At 50.5% G+C, this 17,392-nt stretch overlaps 4 protein-coding genes across 4 annotated transcripts; 1 reads left to right on the forward strand and 3 right to left on the reverse strand.

Annotated features, from left to right (window-relative positions):
* Positions 1–505: 505 nt before the first annotated feature.
* Positions 506–712, forward strand: AA0111_g8384 (hypothetical protein; the record flags this gene model as incomplete). Its single annotated transcript, XM_028654825.1, has 1 exon — positions 506–712. One exon carries the CDS (start codon positions 506–508, stop codon positions 710–712), a length of 207 nt encoding a protein of 68 aa, XP_028503903.1.
* Positions 713–1,712: 1,000 nt separating this feature from the next.
* Positions 1,713–2,270, reverse strand: AA0111_g8385 (hypothetical protein; the record flags this gene model as incomplete). The annotated part of the gene is made up of 1 exon (XM_028654826.1): positions 1,713–2,270. One exon carries the CDS (start codon positions 2,268–2,270, stop codon positions 1,713–1,715), a length of 558 nt encoding a protein of 185 aa, XP_028503902.1.
* A 1,437-nt stretch (positions 2,271–3,707) lies between these two features.
* Positions 3,708–5,570, reverse strand: AA0111_g8386 (hypothetical protein; the record flags this gene model as incomplete). The annotated part of the gene is made up of 1 exon (XM_028654827.1): positions 3,708–5,570. The coding sequence occupies one exon, from the start codon at positions 5,568–5,570 to the stop codon at positions 3,708–3,710; it is 1,863 nt and encodes a 620-aa protein (XP_028503905.1).
* Positions 5,571–7,437: 1,867 nt separating this feature from the next.
* Positions 7,438–17,211, reverse strand: AA0111_g8387 (hypothetical protein; the record flags this gene model as incomplete). The annotated part of the gene is made up of 1 exon (XM_028654828.1): positions 7,438–17,211. The coding sequence occupies one exon, from the start codon at positions 17,209–17,211 to the stop codon at positions 7,438–7,440; it is 9,774 nt and encodes a 3,257-aa protein (XP_028503904.1).
* Between the last annotated feature and the right edge of the window lie 181 nt (positions 17,212–17,392).

Here is a 17,392-nt window from a genome sequence, read left to right on the forward strand (position 1 = left end):
AGTAGCGCCATGCGTCTGCCATCACGTTTTACATACCCACTCCCAACACTTCACTCCAAGGTCAACAAGGGAGCGAATCTTTTCCACCGAGTTTGGAAATCTCCCGTTTGAGTGGTACATGCGAAAATTGTGGTATTGTCACATCAGCATGTGTCAGCTTATCCTTGGCGCTGGTGATTCCAACCACCCAGGTCAGGACTTCCATGCCACTGTTACATCCAAACAATCCAAAAACATTCAGGTTACGTATGTAAATGTTCTGCCCTTGGTAGATCTCATCTCCAATGGACGTACTACGCCGCCCAAGTGACTGTGCCTCAATATCAGCCCGTTTCTGCCGTCGCAAGGGATGGACTCCTTGTTTCGTACTGCTCAACTTTTCAAACATAAAGAACCAATTTCCTTCCCTGTATCTACCTTTTCGTCCCAAATCTTCTTGCATTATCCTCCGAGGTATCCTACATATCTGCAAGCCCCATCCAGTCTTACCTCACTCTATCCCAACATGCACGCCCGTTTTGCAACCATGATGCTCGCCACCCTAAGCCTCATCACGACCGCATTCGCTACTGTCGCTCCTTCTGTCGTCGTAGAATGCGGTGCTGTCGCCCCGTGGAACACTTGCGTACAAGGCTGCCCTGGAACCTGCAAGCAAACAAGTGGCCGTGCGTGGTGCGACTGTCCCTGGCAGCAAGGAGGAGGAGGCGCATAAGCGGTGAGTCAATTGTCCCTTAGGTTGCAAAGTCTCACTCATATTAAATTTGTGCAGGTCAATCAGAAGAAGAGTCATAAAGGACGTGGAGGAGAACGTGTTGATGTTGAGTGTGGATGGAAAGTTTCTGGATTGGGAATGCAATATAGGGTGGTCTGAGTATGGCATGTGTCTCCCATCGCACGATACTGGTGGGAATCGACAGTTCATATGCTGCTTACCCAGATCAACATGTGAATACACTTGTATTGTAGTAGAATTTGTATCCTCAATCTCGTTCTGTCCTTCTCTGCTCTTTTATCTGTCTCGCCAAACAATAGCTTACCAGAACATACGTCTCAACCAACGATGCATTCACAGGCCCTTATCCTGGTGCCTTTTCTCCTGCTCATTGCCCTTACTACTGCTCTACCTGGTGGTGGGGTTCGGTCAGGGGCACAGTTCATGCCACCAGCTATTGTGTAGCAAATTGCTCTGGCCGCTGCATTGCTTCTATTACCAACTTGCGGCCTGGATCAATTTGTGTTTGTCGATAAGCTGCCAGCGATTATCGGGAAGAGTTAGACATAAGTTGACTTACTAAATCTATATGTTTGCTCGTTAATGTCTCAAGAATTAGCTAAGTTATCACGTATATGAGTTTAAAGATGGAGATGGAGAGAGATGAGGCACGTGGTTTCTCGCAGTTTATCGGGCGAGATTGATTAAGGAAGAGCGTATGATAGACGGACAGTATGATGAGAAAGTACTAAGAACAAAACAAGAGATCATAGCCTAACTTTCAGTGATTTGATTCGAGTCAAGGGAACGTTTGAGAATGTGCGTCTGCTTCTGTTCAACTATAGTAAACTACAGAGAGCCTCCTACATTCCCTGTAATCATTTCCTGTCTCCCCAGTATCGACCTGAAAAGTGTGCTTCCAGCGACAAACAGCATGAACGATTACTGGACGTAGCTAATATCCTTCAGTGAGCTTGACACGACGCATTGCCGCCATCACTCAAACAATAGGTTCATCCCAAAACATACTCTTGTCCATCTCCTCCGCCATACCCTTGGCCATTGGCGGCGCATCGAAATCTGACTTCCTACCCGCACATAGTCCCTCCATCTGCCCGTCATCCCTGACGCCACCTCGTCCGGCGCCTCCAGCTCGTCCACCTCTAGCACCAGCTCGACCTCCCCTCTCAAAACCTCTACCCCTACCACCACTAAAATCCATCGGCGCCATACCCTGCGGATTTGCCGCAGCTCTATTCTCGCGATGCAGCTGTCCGCCGTGTAAATCACCCTTGAGCTCCTCGCGGCTGTCTACCTCATCAGTGGTGTACTGAAACGTGTTCCAAGCATGAACTTGGCTTTCGAGACCACGGGGCGCACGGCCTGCGCGGGTGATGACTGGTTGGTTGGCGTGCAGGGCAAAGTCGCGGTCGCCAATTGCGGCGGTGTCTTGGTCGAAGCGCTTGATACCAAGATCAGCGAGCTCAACAGAATTGTGGTAGAAGGACGCTTCTTGGGTAGTGCCGTGGCCATTGCTGGTCGCGTTGGGGTCCGACATCGTATAGAGAATGGTTGAATGGTTTGAAGAGGAGAGAACGAGTAAATTGGTCGGTTTGTTTGCTGAAGTAAGAATCGGGGTTGACGTTGGTTTCGGCGTAGATCTTTGGGAAGAGTTCAGGTGGTTGCTGGTAGTAAAGCGCAAGTGAGAGAGAATCCACTCTACTACTGGTAATAGGAAAAGATAGCCTAGGAGCGCCTTCAGCATTGGAATGCCCGGTCATGCAGAATTGGCGCTTTTGCGAGAGTTGGTAAGTGAGTCAGTGGTGAGAGTAGAGATGACGTTGTACTGATGGTGGTGAGGAAGGAACACTGGACAGTTGGGGCAGTGACGTGCACTCTCACCACGTTGCAGAGCGCGTCGCATCCTCATACCGCTTCAACACTAACTGCAGGAGATTGTTGCTTAATACACAGGTTCGCGACATGAATAGAAGTTTATGACAATCTGAATCGTGATGGGCTATCACCACTGAGCGAGATTAGTGACATACAATTAAAAAGAAAGACAGAAGAGTGGATGACCGACAAGCAAAAAAGAAAGTTATGTGATTCAAAAAGAAGACTGCGACTCAATTCGAACTCAGAGCAAAAATAGATCGCCTTTATCGACCCGATACGATACGTGACTGGATCACACCATGCACGACAGGGTAGACATGCACTATAACGTACGCTACCGGATCTTCCAGTTCTCTATATGGGATAGCACCAAGTTGATATATATACATACTACATTATAATGTCTTTAGTTTGGAGAGGCGAGAGCGTTTCCTGCGTAACATTGGAAAAAAGACTCCGTAGTACATTTCCACTGGGATAGAGGCGTTTATAACGACTTAGAGGAGTACGATACATACAGAGCCCTCTTTTTGTGGTTTTAGGTAGGCTCCAAATCAGACGTCAGTTAGATTCAGAGTTGTTGATATTTACTTCGTTTCTGCTTATCAAACCACACGCTTTGTGCTAGGGTCTCTCAGTGATTTGCAACAAAACAAATGGAGCGAAAGTTCGTTCTAGAAGATTCTGTCGTAGTGTAATTTGTTTGGTCAAACGAGAGCGAGTACACTTTAACATTCACGTACGGTATTAGAAGAGACTCCTAATTTTAGTGGCCAAGTTTCCAACCGAAAGACCAGCTGAGACATGCCAGCCATGGGTGAACTCTCGGAAAGACACTACGGGCGTACCAGCTTGGGTTCGTCACCTTATGTGGCGTCATATTCCGACGGTACACACTTACCTTAGGCCCGGCCGGGCATGGTGCCACTCTGGCGTTACTACGAGCACTTGGACCAACAAGCGTCGCAATGATGTCGTACTGTAGTAGTGCCTTGTTTAGATCAACTCGGGCAAACGAGCCGAGTATAGTCTACGAGTACACGTGCCTTGTTGAATTTGCCATGGCGATAGATTGCCATCCCACCGAAGGTGTCGGTCAGTACGAGAACGCCTCCTCAAAAAGGTCAATGCTCCGTACACTCACCCTACGTCTGACAGCTGCCCTAACGCTGCCACTGAAGCCTCTTGGCCCACACACTGAAACCGCCATGGCACCAATCTGTGCAAGTACCTCCCCATCCAGTACACTCTGTACCTCGCACCGTTGCGGTCTCACATCGAGGTACGCCGGTATAGACCGACCTCCAAGCTCGGAGGTGACCATCCTGGAAATGTAGAGCCGTACGCTCACAACTTCGCGAAAGTGCTGTATAGCCGCGATCTCATCAAGCCACGACCGCACCCATTCCAACGCATCGAGGTTGGCTATGCACCAGACCAAGGAAATCTTCTGTGTAGCGGCAATGTTGCTGTTATGTGCGTTCAGTAAATGTCGGACGAAAGACAGCTGGTGTGTGATTCCTACTCCGCCAGCAAAGAGAACAACAGTGCCATACGAGTCGAGCGAGTGATAGCCACCATATGGCCCCTCGATCGCTCCCCACAGGTGCACCTGAGCGTCTTGGTATTTTGCCGCCAGCTTGTAAAGCGAACTTGTCATTCCCTGGCGTGAGCGAATAATACACGAAACGGTGCTAGGCCCGCCTTCCGAGTCAAGGTCGTCGATGCTGAAGGGTGCCTTTGCCGCCAAAGCATTCGCGTCTCCGGATGATTGGGACCAAGCCACTGAGAACGGGTGTGACCCCATTAGTGCTATTCTCGGCATGTAGATCTGAACGTGTGATCCAGGGTTGGCGTTCCACGAGTGGGGAAGTGTAAAGGTGACACGCGTTGCCTCACCCGGTAAACTTTCCAGGCCCACAAGGGTCCACTTCTTCTCTTTCCACGAAAAGTTGTAACGTAGTATGCGAAGGATGCGAATCGAGGGCTCTAGTGATAGGAAAATGATAACCAAATAGACCCAGGGTAGTTGTGGCAGAGCATGCTTTGCCAAATGGAAGTAAACACCGGATACCGCGACTGCGAGGCCGATGCGGTGTAAAGAGAGGAATGTCTCGTAAAAAGAGCGCCTGATAGGGCCGATGGAATGAACAATGAGAAACAAAAAGGCAACAAAAGCTGCAAGACCACACTGATACGACAGCGATTGTCTTAGAAGCCAGCCCACGCTATGCCAACCACTCTTCCCATTGTGGGTCGCCCGATATGTGTTGTACAGGAAAGCGGCGGCATGGGCAGTAGCCTCTACCACAACAAGTCGCGCCGTCCATCGATGGAAAAGGTTGAAAGTATCGTAGCTGACTTGGAGGAGGTTTATTAAAGGGTTGTTCCGAAGAGCAAAGAGAACGGCGAATATAAGGTTGAATGTCGCAAGAGTTCCACACCGGCCGCGAAATTCGGCCACCATCTGGGGACGGGGACGTACGGAGACGACCAGGCAATACGCCATGTTGCTGAGGATATAGACGATAATTACCAAGCAATGGACGCGAGTGGGTAAGGCGGCTGATGTCGCACCACCTGTAGAGCCTTTCGCTGGTTGTCGACGTTTCGTAGACCCGACTGGCGCATAAAGAAAATGCCGCTTGAGTGCCCCCCAGTACACATAACGATCCCTTGCCCAAAGTTCTTGACCTCTACATGAAGCGATCGCTGAGATTCGTCGGCGATCGTTCCTCGCTGCAACAAAAACACGAAAGGACAGAGCGATCAGGATCGGGAACAGGGCAGTTGTAATGAGGATATTGACGAACATGTAGTTCGTGGTCTGATCGACGCCCGCAAGACCTTGGCTGAACTTGAAAGATTCAAAGCTTGTATCGATCTTGTCGTTGTGGAGATCATCGAAGAGCAAAATATTAGAGGGGGATGATGGATTCTGGGTCGTTGTGTCGTCCATCTGTTATCAAGTGCCAGGTAAACAACGCGTTTCGCTGAGGATCGTCTATGAGGTGCTATAGGAAAGTCTATGGAAGTATATTGCAAAGCTTTATAGCATTTTAGCCATTGGAAGGCTTCTGGTGTGTGGGTGATATTGAAGCCAGGTGTGGTCTGGGCCATGCGTTCTGTTCACAAAGGAGAAGCCCGCTATGTTCGGATCTTGCAATCGAATGCTGCGTGACCGATCTCGTTTAATGTCGCGTCAAAGATGTGGTGAGCTTGGTAGTTGGAAAGAGCCAAAGGTTGAGGTCTCGCGGCCGTTCACTACCAGTCAACACACCTGCACAACCACGATTTGAGCCAAGTTTGCAGCTAAGAGCATTAGCAGTGGTAACGCAGGAAGACCCTATAGTAGCACCACTGACTGAGCCGCGATCTCGAACTCAGTAGCGGTTTCCATGCGGATCGAGACCTGCGAACGTGAGCAGAGCGTGGTCTTATATTATCGAAGTCTGAGGCTCAGTTGCTTACTCTACATCCGCGGAGCTGCACTTATAAGCGATGGTTATTCGATCAGCTTGGCTGTACGCCATGCGCGAACCAGATAAGGTCGTCGTGACAAGCTAGAGGCATCGTGATTGGCCTTCGTGTAAGGCCGGATATAAGGCAAGGCGCAGGTTGTAGTACGAACATTCAAGGATACCGAATAGCGCTGACACGAGCTTCATCTGTATAAGCCCTACCCAAGTCTGCACCTAACCGATTCCAGAAAGCAACAGTATCCCACTCCAGGTTACCGGTGAAAAAAAGAGTCAATATTCTCCAGGTGATGGACTGCGTTTGGAGAGCTTCCGGTTGCTAAGTGTCCGCTGTGACAGCAGGATGGATGTTGAGGACAATTGCACAATCTGTAGAACTGGGACATGCTCCTAACACTAGCAAGATCGTACGCCGCATAACTCGTATCAGCCTATGGCCCACATATCTGGTACAGCGCCTTGTGAGTGTCATAGGCTGCGTTCTGTACCATGAGTGCTGAAGACACAATTATTGGCGGGATCCTATCCGACTGCCTGCCGATGTTTACCGGATGTCTTTGTCGTTGGTCTGCGATTGCAGCGTAAAGTCCATGAATATAGGCGCCACCTCGTTATAGCTACTTTCGAGGGCTCCCTGGCAGAGTGGCAATGCCAATAGAATCTCCGACGACGCGACGAAATGGTTTCGGTGTGTTGCTCCAATGAAGTCGAGATATACTAGAAAAGTTCATGTGGTCTCGCTGTTAAGGGCCGGCCCAACAGACTGTCCTCGATACGAGAGGGGCAATGAAGTTTGATTGGCGTCTGGTAAACCCGAAGTTTTGCCTTGGAGAGCATCTTACGCCTTGAGATCCGCTGGTATGTGGTGCAAGATTTGGTGATTCCATACGCGAAGGTAGGCAGGTGATCCGCGTAAATTGGCGTAGCATATGTGTTGGCTACGAAGGTGATCTTGACCTAGAAATTGCATACATCTGGTTATCGTTGAGACGGAAGCTCAAATACTGGGATCAAAGGGCTGTGAAGAAAGGAATGTGGCAGATCGAGGGTTCGTCGTCCGCTTGGCGAGCCATCAGCGCGTGACGTCATCACGCGACGCGTTTCCTTCCTTTCATAGCAAACCTAGTTGAGCACACAGAACGGTCTGGTTGTTCAGGAAAAACGGCACCATTTGGACTTCCAATAGCGCCAATAAGTATGTACATGCTAATTTAGATATCTTCACAAACTCTGACGGTTTTTCCGAAACGCCATTTTACCCGATATATCAGTCCCTTCACTCTAAACGCCTTGCCAATAATTCTACATAATTAAACTCAGAAGGCATAAACGCCTTTGATGCTCCACTTAGCTGCTCCCCAAAATCCTCTCATAAGCCTCCTCCACCTCCCTGGCAACTTCCAACAACGTAACAATAACAATTTGATGCGTAACATTCGGCAGGCGATCCCTATGCAGCCCAATCCACTCCAAAGGTGGCGTCGCCTCGCCCATATCCCTTAATTGCGGCGTCTCAATCAGCGGCGGTTCTAATGGCGTATACTCGTAGCGCGACTGTGGAACATTGACTACAGCAGTAATTTTCTCCTGGCCGTCTGGCGAAACGGAGGGAGCGCGGGGGCGGTTGGACGGTATCGCCGTCTTACCGGCGGCGTTGGGGTCGGGAGCGGAGGCATCCGGATCGTCTTGGAGGGTTTGGGATGTGCTAATCTTGATGTTGGATTCTGGAAGTGGCTTGCCGAGGCGGGAGGCGAGGGTGCGGGAGTGGTTGGACCACATGGTGCGTATGTAAGAGATACGTGAGTAATTCCAGCCAACGTCAACTTTGCCCTCGAGCGAGCTACGGAACAGGTAGTCGATGTGTGTTCCCTTGGGTACCTGCCAGGTGTGCATTGTAGCGATGACCTTGGGTACACGTAGAATTGTGCCGCCACGTGCGGAGCTGACGCTTGCCGACACATCTTCAACTGTGAGCTCGGTCACGGGTTTGCTCTTTTTTGGTGTTGGTACGGAAGCCAGTGCGACGGAAAGTTGACCAAGCGTCATGCCGAGGCTGGAGTGAATCTTGGTCTTCTTCTCGAGTGCAACAGCAAAGCGTGCTTGCATATCGCCGGCTTCCAGCATCAGGACTTGGTTGTCTATGAATGTTGATGGGAAGACACCAAATCTGATTGACCGTAGTGTGACGACAACATCGGTATGCAGTGAGATGGGTGCTTTGAAATTGTCCTTGTCCGGCTTTGTAAGAAGCTGACTGTTCGATCCTGGGGGTGTGAATGGCTCAGGCAACGATGATTTGCGACGCAGGAACTTCTCAATATCTCGGAGAGATTGCTTGTACGCTTGTTGGTTCTCTTGGATCAGCCGTTCAATCGCTTGCCATAGTGCAAGACCCTGTGCAGCACTCGTAGCATGGCAGAATACGTGCACCTTGCCACCGTCAAGTATAGCAACCAGCCGATCTTGTGTATCGTCACCCTCGGGGCGGACGTTGTACATCAGGAAGCCGAAATCTGCGATATCTGCCATCACGAAAGCTTGGAAGTCGAACCCAGTCCTTACACGTAACTGACGGAAAGCAACTGATGCCTGAATGAGTGGTGCTTGACGAGTGCCTGGTTCTTGTAATGGCCATCCAATCGACGTGCGTACTCTAGTCTCATGCAGCTCAATGAAGCCACTCGTGCGACCCGTACTTTCGATACCAATCTTCTCAACACCAACACACAGGTTCTGTTCCGAGGTAGTGGTCTTCTTGGACGACGCCCACAAGTTGTGAATGTGTAGCCATGACTTTCCGATCGACTGACCCAAATCTAAATCAACCTTGACGTCTGCGATAGCCACATTCGCATTCCAAGGAAAAGCGGTACCGGCAGCGATTTGCTGATAGCGTTGTATGAGAAACTCTTGTGGTTCTGAGTTGGCGCTTGGTGACGAAGGTTTCGAAGCCCGACGGATCTCTGGCGGCACCCAGATTTCTCGGAATAATAGGAAATCCTGCAGCTGGCGCGCGTTGATCTGGAGAGCGGTTGGGTTGATCTTGAGGATCGCCGAAATACCACTGGTGCCGCTGAGATGTTTGCTGTTCATCAAGGAAACCACGATAGACTCCATGTCCAAACTAAACGTAGACTCACGAGAGTATACGTGCCGAACAGTAGTCACCAGTTTCTCAAACGTGGCTGACGCAGCAAAGAAGTGACCATGCTCTTGGGATTTGACGCTGTTGACCGTGATGTATATATCCTCGACCTTGGCGATCGCTGTGACACGAGCAATGGGTTGGCAACTGAGACTGAACTCTTGCTTGCAAATCCGAAGTCCCAAATTGAGTCTTGTCCTGCCTAAGATGGTGGTAGGGTCTGCTGTGATGATGTTGTCTTCTTCGAGTAATTTGGCAGTCGGCTTTGACTGGTCTTGAGACTGTTCAGGTGATGCAGCCTCATCATCGTCATCCTTTTCGCGGACTACAGCTTTGATGCTATCCGATATGTCGATGATGATAGGCACGACAGTCGGCAGTAACGTGTTGGTTGATCCATCAACACGAAGCTCGGCGTTCAGAGAAGGATCGTTCCCGTCATCTGTATACTCGACGCGTACTGCCACACCTGGAGCTCGTAACGCCATACTGCTCTTTGACTCGTCTCCCACGAACTGGCTATAGCGTCCCTTCTGCTGAGCCCGACCGGAAGCGCCTTGTACTGGCGCTTTATCACTACCGTGGATATGTACAACAGCTCCGGCAAAATTGACATCAGCGGTCAGCGATGCAAGACGTTTGTTTCCGAAAGGATTCTTTCGTTGTGCACCAGTCGTCGTGGGTGTCATGTTCCAATTAGCAGAAGCTTTGCGGAACTTCTTGCCAGCAAGGGCAATAGAGCGCTCAATGACGTTTCCGGGTAAGACGAAGTGTGAGTCTAGCTGGAGATCGAGTGATTTGCCGGCAGCATAGAATGCTAGCTTACGCGTATCTTTTGTGGACGCATACGCTACGTTGAACACCATCTTGGGCAATAACGCTGAGTTGAGCGATCGCACCTTCTTACTCGCCGACACCGGTACCATCTGTAACCGCATATCTTCAACCATCAAGCGCGCGGCATCGTCTTTCTGTGTTGACAGGTCGATCTTTCCGAAAGAAAGCACAAGATCGTGAATCTCGTTTTGCGGGAAAGGAGCGACAGAGTTTCCAACGATCCAGCTGACTTGTAGGTCAAGGAGTTCCAAAGAGTACGTCGATGTAAAGAGGGCTCCTGAGCTGATGCTGTCGGAGTCTTGATGAGCATCGCTTTTGAGACTCCGGTCACGTCGGTGAGAGATTCTACTCTTCGTGTGCCGGAGACGACGTAGATACTTTTTCTCTTTGGAGAGGTCCAAATCCTTAATCTTGTCTTGGAGATGATTCACCACGTCTACCACCGCTGATGCAGTGTCTGCGAAGACATTCACTTCCAGACCCGAGCTTCGGAGGCTATAGACCCTGCGGGTAGGTTCAGAGTCTTTCTCGGTAGTTGCCTGGAAAACGGCTCCGAACGTGAGATTACCACATCGACGAACCGAGTCTTGATCCTTGAGGTTCATATCGATGGTAACTTCGTGGATCCGCACCACGGCTTCGGGATACAGCATGATGCTCTGATCTGAATCGATGTTTGTGGCTTTGAGCTGAACTGTGGATACCCTGAACGCGAGATTTGCCGTTGGCGAGTCTGGATGCTGGCCAGGAGCGCTAGCTGAAACATGCATTCCGTGCAGCGTCATCCGCACATCGAACAAGATATCCGGTGAAGACGTAGGAGCTTTGACTACTGGAGAGCTTGCTGAAAGTGGAAACAACTCCTCAATATGCGTCTTCAAAACCCCGACATCATCTTGAACCGCCTGGAACATGTGGGACATTTCTGGTTTGTTGAGGGTCGCGACGAAAGACTGGATCTCTGAAGCCTGGACATGTACCTTGTCGACGATTCCGGACGCCAGAACCTTGGTCTCTTTCTCGGTCTGGGTAATTGACAGTCTTCCATTGAGTGGAGGTAGCTCAAGCGAGCTGATAACGTGTGAACCTTCTTTCGACGTACTGTATAGCCGATGGAAGTTCGCTTCGAGGTCGTAGTCTACTTGCAAGGTGACATGCTTGCCCAAGGCTGGAATGACAGCGATACGTCCGGACGAGCCTGTGATCGACCACCCAAGAGGTTGAAGAACAGCAATTTCGATTTGATATGCGTCCATAAAAAGTGCGAGTGAGATGTTGGGAAGCTGAGTGGAAACCTTGTCTGGCTTGTCATCCTTCGGGGTCGTGCTCGTAAATCGCTTCATGTTCGCTGATTGTCGATGGAAATACGCGGCCTCGTCCTTCAGCACGTTGTCCGCGACTTCAATGAGGCCTAAGATGTCCTCTTGCACCTTCACAATAATCTTGTGGCTTGCGGCTGCTACCTTGATCTCATTGGGTGTTTTGTTCTCGCCCTCGTGCTCTATCATGGCAAAGTAGATACTCGGCTGTTCGAACTGCGTTTTGGCCAAAATCCGGGATCGAGATGACAGCGCACTCACAGCAACGTCGACATGAAGATGAGCGGACATGATCTCTCCAAGTTCCGATGCTCTACTATCTGCATCAAGGAAAGAGAATCGCATGCTTCTGCCCGTGTTGATGCTCCGGAGGTTGATGGTGTCCAGCGTTATCTGGACCTTATCTGTTGCGAATACCACCTGAAGATCATGGTCATATGTAGGTTTCGAGACTTGTCTTGATGGTGGGGTTGCGGCCTTCGTCTTCTCCGCTGCCCTCAAGTTCTCTTTCTGGAACAGTTCTAGTAATGATTCTGCAAGCTCGCAGATCTCCCACTGGACATGTAGTGACGTATCTCCGGAGCTGATCTGAACGACCGTAGACTTCTTCAGAGCGCCGGCATCTACCACCATCAGTCCATCAGGTTGCGCTGGGGGTAGCAAGACGATGTTCAAGACTAGGAGACCTAGAGATATTTCGCTCTGTCTTGGACCAGGGTCAATGATGAACTTGATCTCTGCTGACCTGATGTCGACATGTACAGGTGCGGAGTCTGAGGTTGGAAGCGGCTCTTCGATATGTCCGAAAAGCAGCCTCATCGCAAGGCTCTTCTTTACATGCGCTAGATCCCAAGTACGCCACTGATCCCACATCCCGATGATCTTTTCTTCAGCATTGACAGGGCATGCCACATCAGACTGCGAACAGTCGCCAAGAATAGCGTCTTTCTCGACCTGTGGAAGACATTGCCAGGTATACCGAAATCGGGAAATGATCTTCCAAGAATCGTGACTCCGCAGGTGGTCTCTAGCCGCTCGAAGGGCATAAGACGCTTTAGTAAGAAAGGCGGGATCTGAGTATTGATCTTGTACGCTTGTGAGATACCAGGCGAGATAGCGTAGTCGATGTTGTTGCCTTTGCTCGACTTCAGCAAATCTTGTAATCAGTTTCTCAGACAAAAGAGTCGTCCGGTGGATGAGCGCTGCTAGGTACTCGACCTTCTTGCTTGCCACGGCGTTCTCTAACGACCTGAAAGAAACGTTCACCGAAGTTTCCTTGCATTGCATCATCCACAACAGAACGTCCCTAATTTCAGCCTGGATAGCAACTCCTCCACCCATGTCATAAAGATCACGCTCGGTCACGGAAAGACCGAGTGAGCCCAAAGTGGTATGTAACGAAAGCGAGTTCTCACCAGCTCTTTCGCCAGGAAACTTTTTGATCCTTGCTGCCAGCGCAAGCTTGTTCAGGATGATATCATACTGATCCTGCCCCGTCTCATTCATGGAGTGAGCTTGGAAAGTGTGCTGGAATCGAACGTGCGTAAAAGGTATACGAACACTGAATTCGACTGAGCTGCCTTTGCCTTCTAATCGGTTGCGGTTCTCAAGGATCTTAGTCATGACATTGACTTGGAAGTCGTCCAGCAGATCTTCAGGGCGCCTTGGTTGAACTAGTTCGATTAGGCTCGAGACACATGTGACAAATTCTGGGGTGCAAAAGACGCGTATGCCTGGCTCTGCACTAATCAGTATGCTACTGTGGGCGAAGCTCTCATCCAAATGCTTTGTTGACACATCGTTGAAAACAACGTCGTCCACCTCCAGGAAACTATTGCTAGAGGGCATCGTAGGGAAGGAAGGAACATCTGACAGATCCGGTTCGATCTGATCAAACGGAAAATAGGGTACGGCGAGACTGCTAGACAGTGCGACAGACGAAGGAGTCCAGTCGTGCTCGACACGCTCATCATTCCTGAAGGACGAGTAGGGGCGGTGAGTTGAGTCCGTCGGCTTTGGTGATCCACTCAGAAGGGTCCGGCTATCACTGCTACCTGCAGTCGTCTTGTCTGCCTTCCGCCTGACCGCAGATCTGATGCTGCTGGAAAACGACATGGCTGGAGACGATCGCTTGCTACTTGGGTGCATTCGTCGCGCTTTAGAGGATGAAGCAGTCGAGGATTGTTTGGACGATGTGATCGAACTGGCATGGTGAGGCGGCTGGTACAAGAAGATTGGATGAGGCACGTCCGGGTATTGCATTGCTGGTGTACGCAGATTCTGTCGATTCGTGTCATCTAGATGTGAAGACGAGACTCGCTCGTCACCAAGCATGAAGCGAGTGCGGTTAGTCCGTTTATCGTGCAACCGCATGTGAGCCTGCTGCTGCGCGCGCTCCTCTGAAAAGTCCAGTTTCCGAGTCAACAGATTCAATGACACAGTGGTTTGAAGATAGGCCTGGGTAGTGACAGCTTCCTTCTCCTTGGAGCGCGCTCTATGATGCGATACGGACTTGGACGGAACGGCACTGATCGTAAAGTCCGGTATCAAGACATTGAGCCTCTGAGAGAATGTAGTTCCAGCGAGATCGTTGAAATTGAGACTCACAGGACTCATTTTGAGCAACAACGCTTCCTGAGCGATGTGGACACAGACGCTGATGTCGTGTGTCTTCAGTTTTAAGAAAGTAGCATCGTGGATTATCGGAATTTCGGTCAGAGGAAGCGTGTTCTCATCGTCGTCGAGAGTAAACCCAAAGGAGCGCGCTGCTCCTGCTGCAGTTTCGACGAATTCGGATGTGCAATCGCCCGTGATCTTTCCTACTTCGAATTCCCAGCTGCACAAATAGGTTGGCTCGATCGGTGGTAGTCCAAAAAGACGATGTCCAAAAATGATCGTGGAGTCAACAAAGAGCTCGGTAGGCCCGCTTGTGAATTCGTTGGGTACCTCAGCGTCTGGTACTAAGCCTCCGAGGGAGATACTGATAGGACTAAAGTTGACCATCAGATCCATGTAGTAGTTGGTAAACCTCAGATCGGCGGATGCGAACGGGAGATCGGCTCGGATGCCACGCTCTGCTGCGTACAGATTGGCAGGTAGTAGTACGCATGATTCGTCCGCGTAGATAGACAGTATTACGTCCAGGTCGTTCGAGAGCTTGGCTGGTTGTATGTCTGCCTGGGTCCCGTCTGCTGCTAGAACAGTGCTTGGTAGCCCCTGGAACTCCTCCAGTGTCTTGAAGTGCATGTCATCGCCAAAGTAGTTGTCTTTGATCTTCATGAAATGATGGATGAGCCAGCCGTATAGTTCAAGGTTGAGCTTATGACCTTGGATGTCCATGAAAAGCCTGTCGGTATTCATGGGCGATGTCTCAGTCATGAAGGTATGACTTCCGCTCAAAGTAAGCCCGCCCAGATGCGCTACTTTTGGCGATTGTACGAATGTTTGCAATGTGTTTTTCTGAGGCATCAAAACTTCGAGACCTAGATTCTGACCTTTAACGTCAAACTTGATTTCATTTTCAAGTGGCCGGAACTTGTCCAGTGGTATGGATACATCTCCTTGCAAGTTCTGACCGGACAGGATAACGAAATTGTTGTCTTCCAGGTCAGATGGGTTGTTTATTATGTTGGAGTCGTTGGTGTTGAGGTACAACTTGAAGTTGGAGAAGTCAACGCTGAGCAGGTACTGGAAAGGCACAAAAAGAAAGTAATCGGGCGGCGGACCCGAGCCCCAGTCAGCGACGAGATCCATGATCAGAAACATGTGATCTCTGAGGAGGAACAACTCCAAATCTTGACATTTGATGTTGAACAGCCATTTCCGCAATGTATTCCAACCTAAAGGATTAGAAAGGTCGCAGTCAAGCGCAATGGCGCCAGAGCGCCACAAAAGACCATGATTGACACTGGACGAGATCTCAGTACTGGCGATATCGACGTCCACTTTGCTCTGGTATCCTTGTTTTGAGGCATACATATCCATGACATAATTGACGGTGGTCTGCTCGGCTATCTTGACATCAATCCATGCGAAAGGGCGAACATTTTGCGCACCAGTGTTGTCTCTTCGCTTTCCCCTTCTGAGGTATGCCTTTGCTTTACTCTTATTTTTGTCCCCAGGCTTTTCGCGTGCATTCAACGTGTGTGCTTTTCCCTTCCACTTCCAATCCTTGGATGATTCGCGGATCGGTATGCGCAACACGGTATCATTTTCGATGCTGAGGAAAAGTTTGAACACGGTCTGTACACGGAGGTCGCCAGCCTTTAGGGGTGTCGCTGGGACAGCATCCACACGATTGCCAGGAAAGAACATGTTCTGGAAGATGCCGCGATGCCGGTCTGCCCAAGGTCCATAGTTTATAGTGCCTCCAAATATTTGTATGTCCATGCCGTAGTCGGGCGGAATGCTTCCGTTGATGTCGTACGGTCGCGCGGGATCGATGTGCCTGCTGTGGTCGATATCGTTTGGTACAGGGCCAGGAACGTCCCAGTAGAAGGAGACGTTGACACAAGGGCAGTCAGCAATCAACGACGTCTTGGCGTATTCGATGCCATCCCACTCGCCGTGGCCGTCGTTGGTGGTATCGTCGAGGTATCTTGCCAGGCCTTTCCACCGTTCGCGACCGGGGAAGTGCCATTGAGAGTTCAAAGGTGGATTGTTAGCGGTGCCTGACCTGGTGTGAGTATGGATGGAATCTGAGTCTCTGGAAAAGATTCCAGCCAAATTTGGAATTCTCCTCAGCCAGCGCCAGTGTCTCCTGTGCCGTGCCTCTTTCTCGATTATGGAATCTTCTGGTACACCTCCTGCTGCTTCTTGCTTGTACTGTACAGCTGAGTCAAGTTGTCCAATCTTGTAATCGGGATTGGGTTTCATATGAACGACGGGATGCGTGACTTGGAAGTTGAAAAGCTGCTGGTAAACGTCCAAGGGGCCACATGTAGACGCATCGATGGTACCAGTCGCTTTTTCGAATTGAGCAGTTATAACGGCCAGCGTGTGCTCGTTTCCAACGACGATGGCGCCCTTCACTATATCGATGTGAACAGGGAGGAGTTTGAGGAAGGCTGGTATGTCGGCTTTCTTGGGATTTGACGAGGTCGATTGGCCGGTAACGGGTCGGGTAACGTTGTTGTCGCCTTCGGTATGCTGCTTCTTCAGCTTGTTGTGGCGATGATGCTCGTCTTTCTCGGTCTTCTCGTAGTCGGCCACGGATCCCTCGGGCGATTTCTCATCCTGGGCAGCGCTTTCCGCCTTCTTCTTGACCGCGTCTATGATACCGTCGTACGCAGGGCTCCGGTTGTACATGAAGGCTTCAATTCCGTAGATTTTGATGGAAAAGCGGCATGGTAGCTCTTTCCGCGTCTGCTTGCCTCCCTTTTCTGCCTTGTCCAAATTCCCACTTCGACTGTCAGACCGGCTCCTGGGCGTGCTTGGTGTACGCTCGCTGCTAGTGTCGGGTTCCGAGGAAGGGTCGCCGTCAGTATATACACCCGCGTCCTTGACCCTCCGTAACCAATAGTTCCAGGTGATGTATCCGCCATGAACCAGTATTGTCTCGTTATGACCATGATAGCGAATATCCTTGAAGAAGAGGCGACCGCCCAGTAGAGAGATTTGCAGCGAGGTGATGTCGATGTAGGCGTTGAAGGTGCGCCAAGTGTATGCGCGGATACCGTACGAGACGAGGGTCGCGAAGAGGCGGTTGAAGTAGAAGAGGAAGAAGATGGTCAGGATGCCGCAGATGAGCAGCTCAACCAGGAACACCCAATTGAAGCCGTCGCGCGGGTCCAGGGGCTCCGCGACAATTCGGGACGCCATGACTGCAGCGCGTTATGTGAAGGAGAGTGGGCGTCTTCATGGCTCGAGGGAGAAGTTGCGCATTGTCGTGGCGAGCGGAGATGGAAGGAGCAAAAGGGTGGCTCCTGCTCACTCTGGCGACATTGACTCGTGGTGTTGATATTTCAAGATATTCGGGGTGGGTATCGCGCCGTGGATGTGC

Source organism: Alternaria arborescens, assembly GCF_004154835.1.
Source record: "Alternaria arborescens strain FERA 675 chromosome Unknown contig_21, whole genome shotgun sequence".
In the NCBI taxonomy this organism is placed as follows: domain Eukaryota; kingdom Fungi; phylum Ascomycota; class Dothideomycetes; order Pleosporales; family Pleosporaceae; genus Alternaria; species Alternaria arborescens.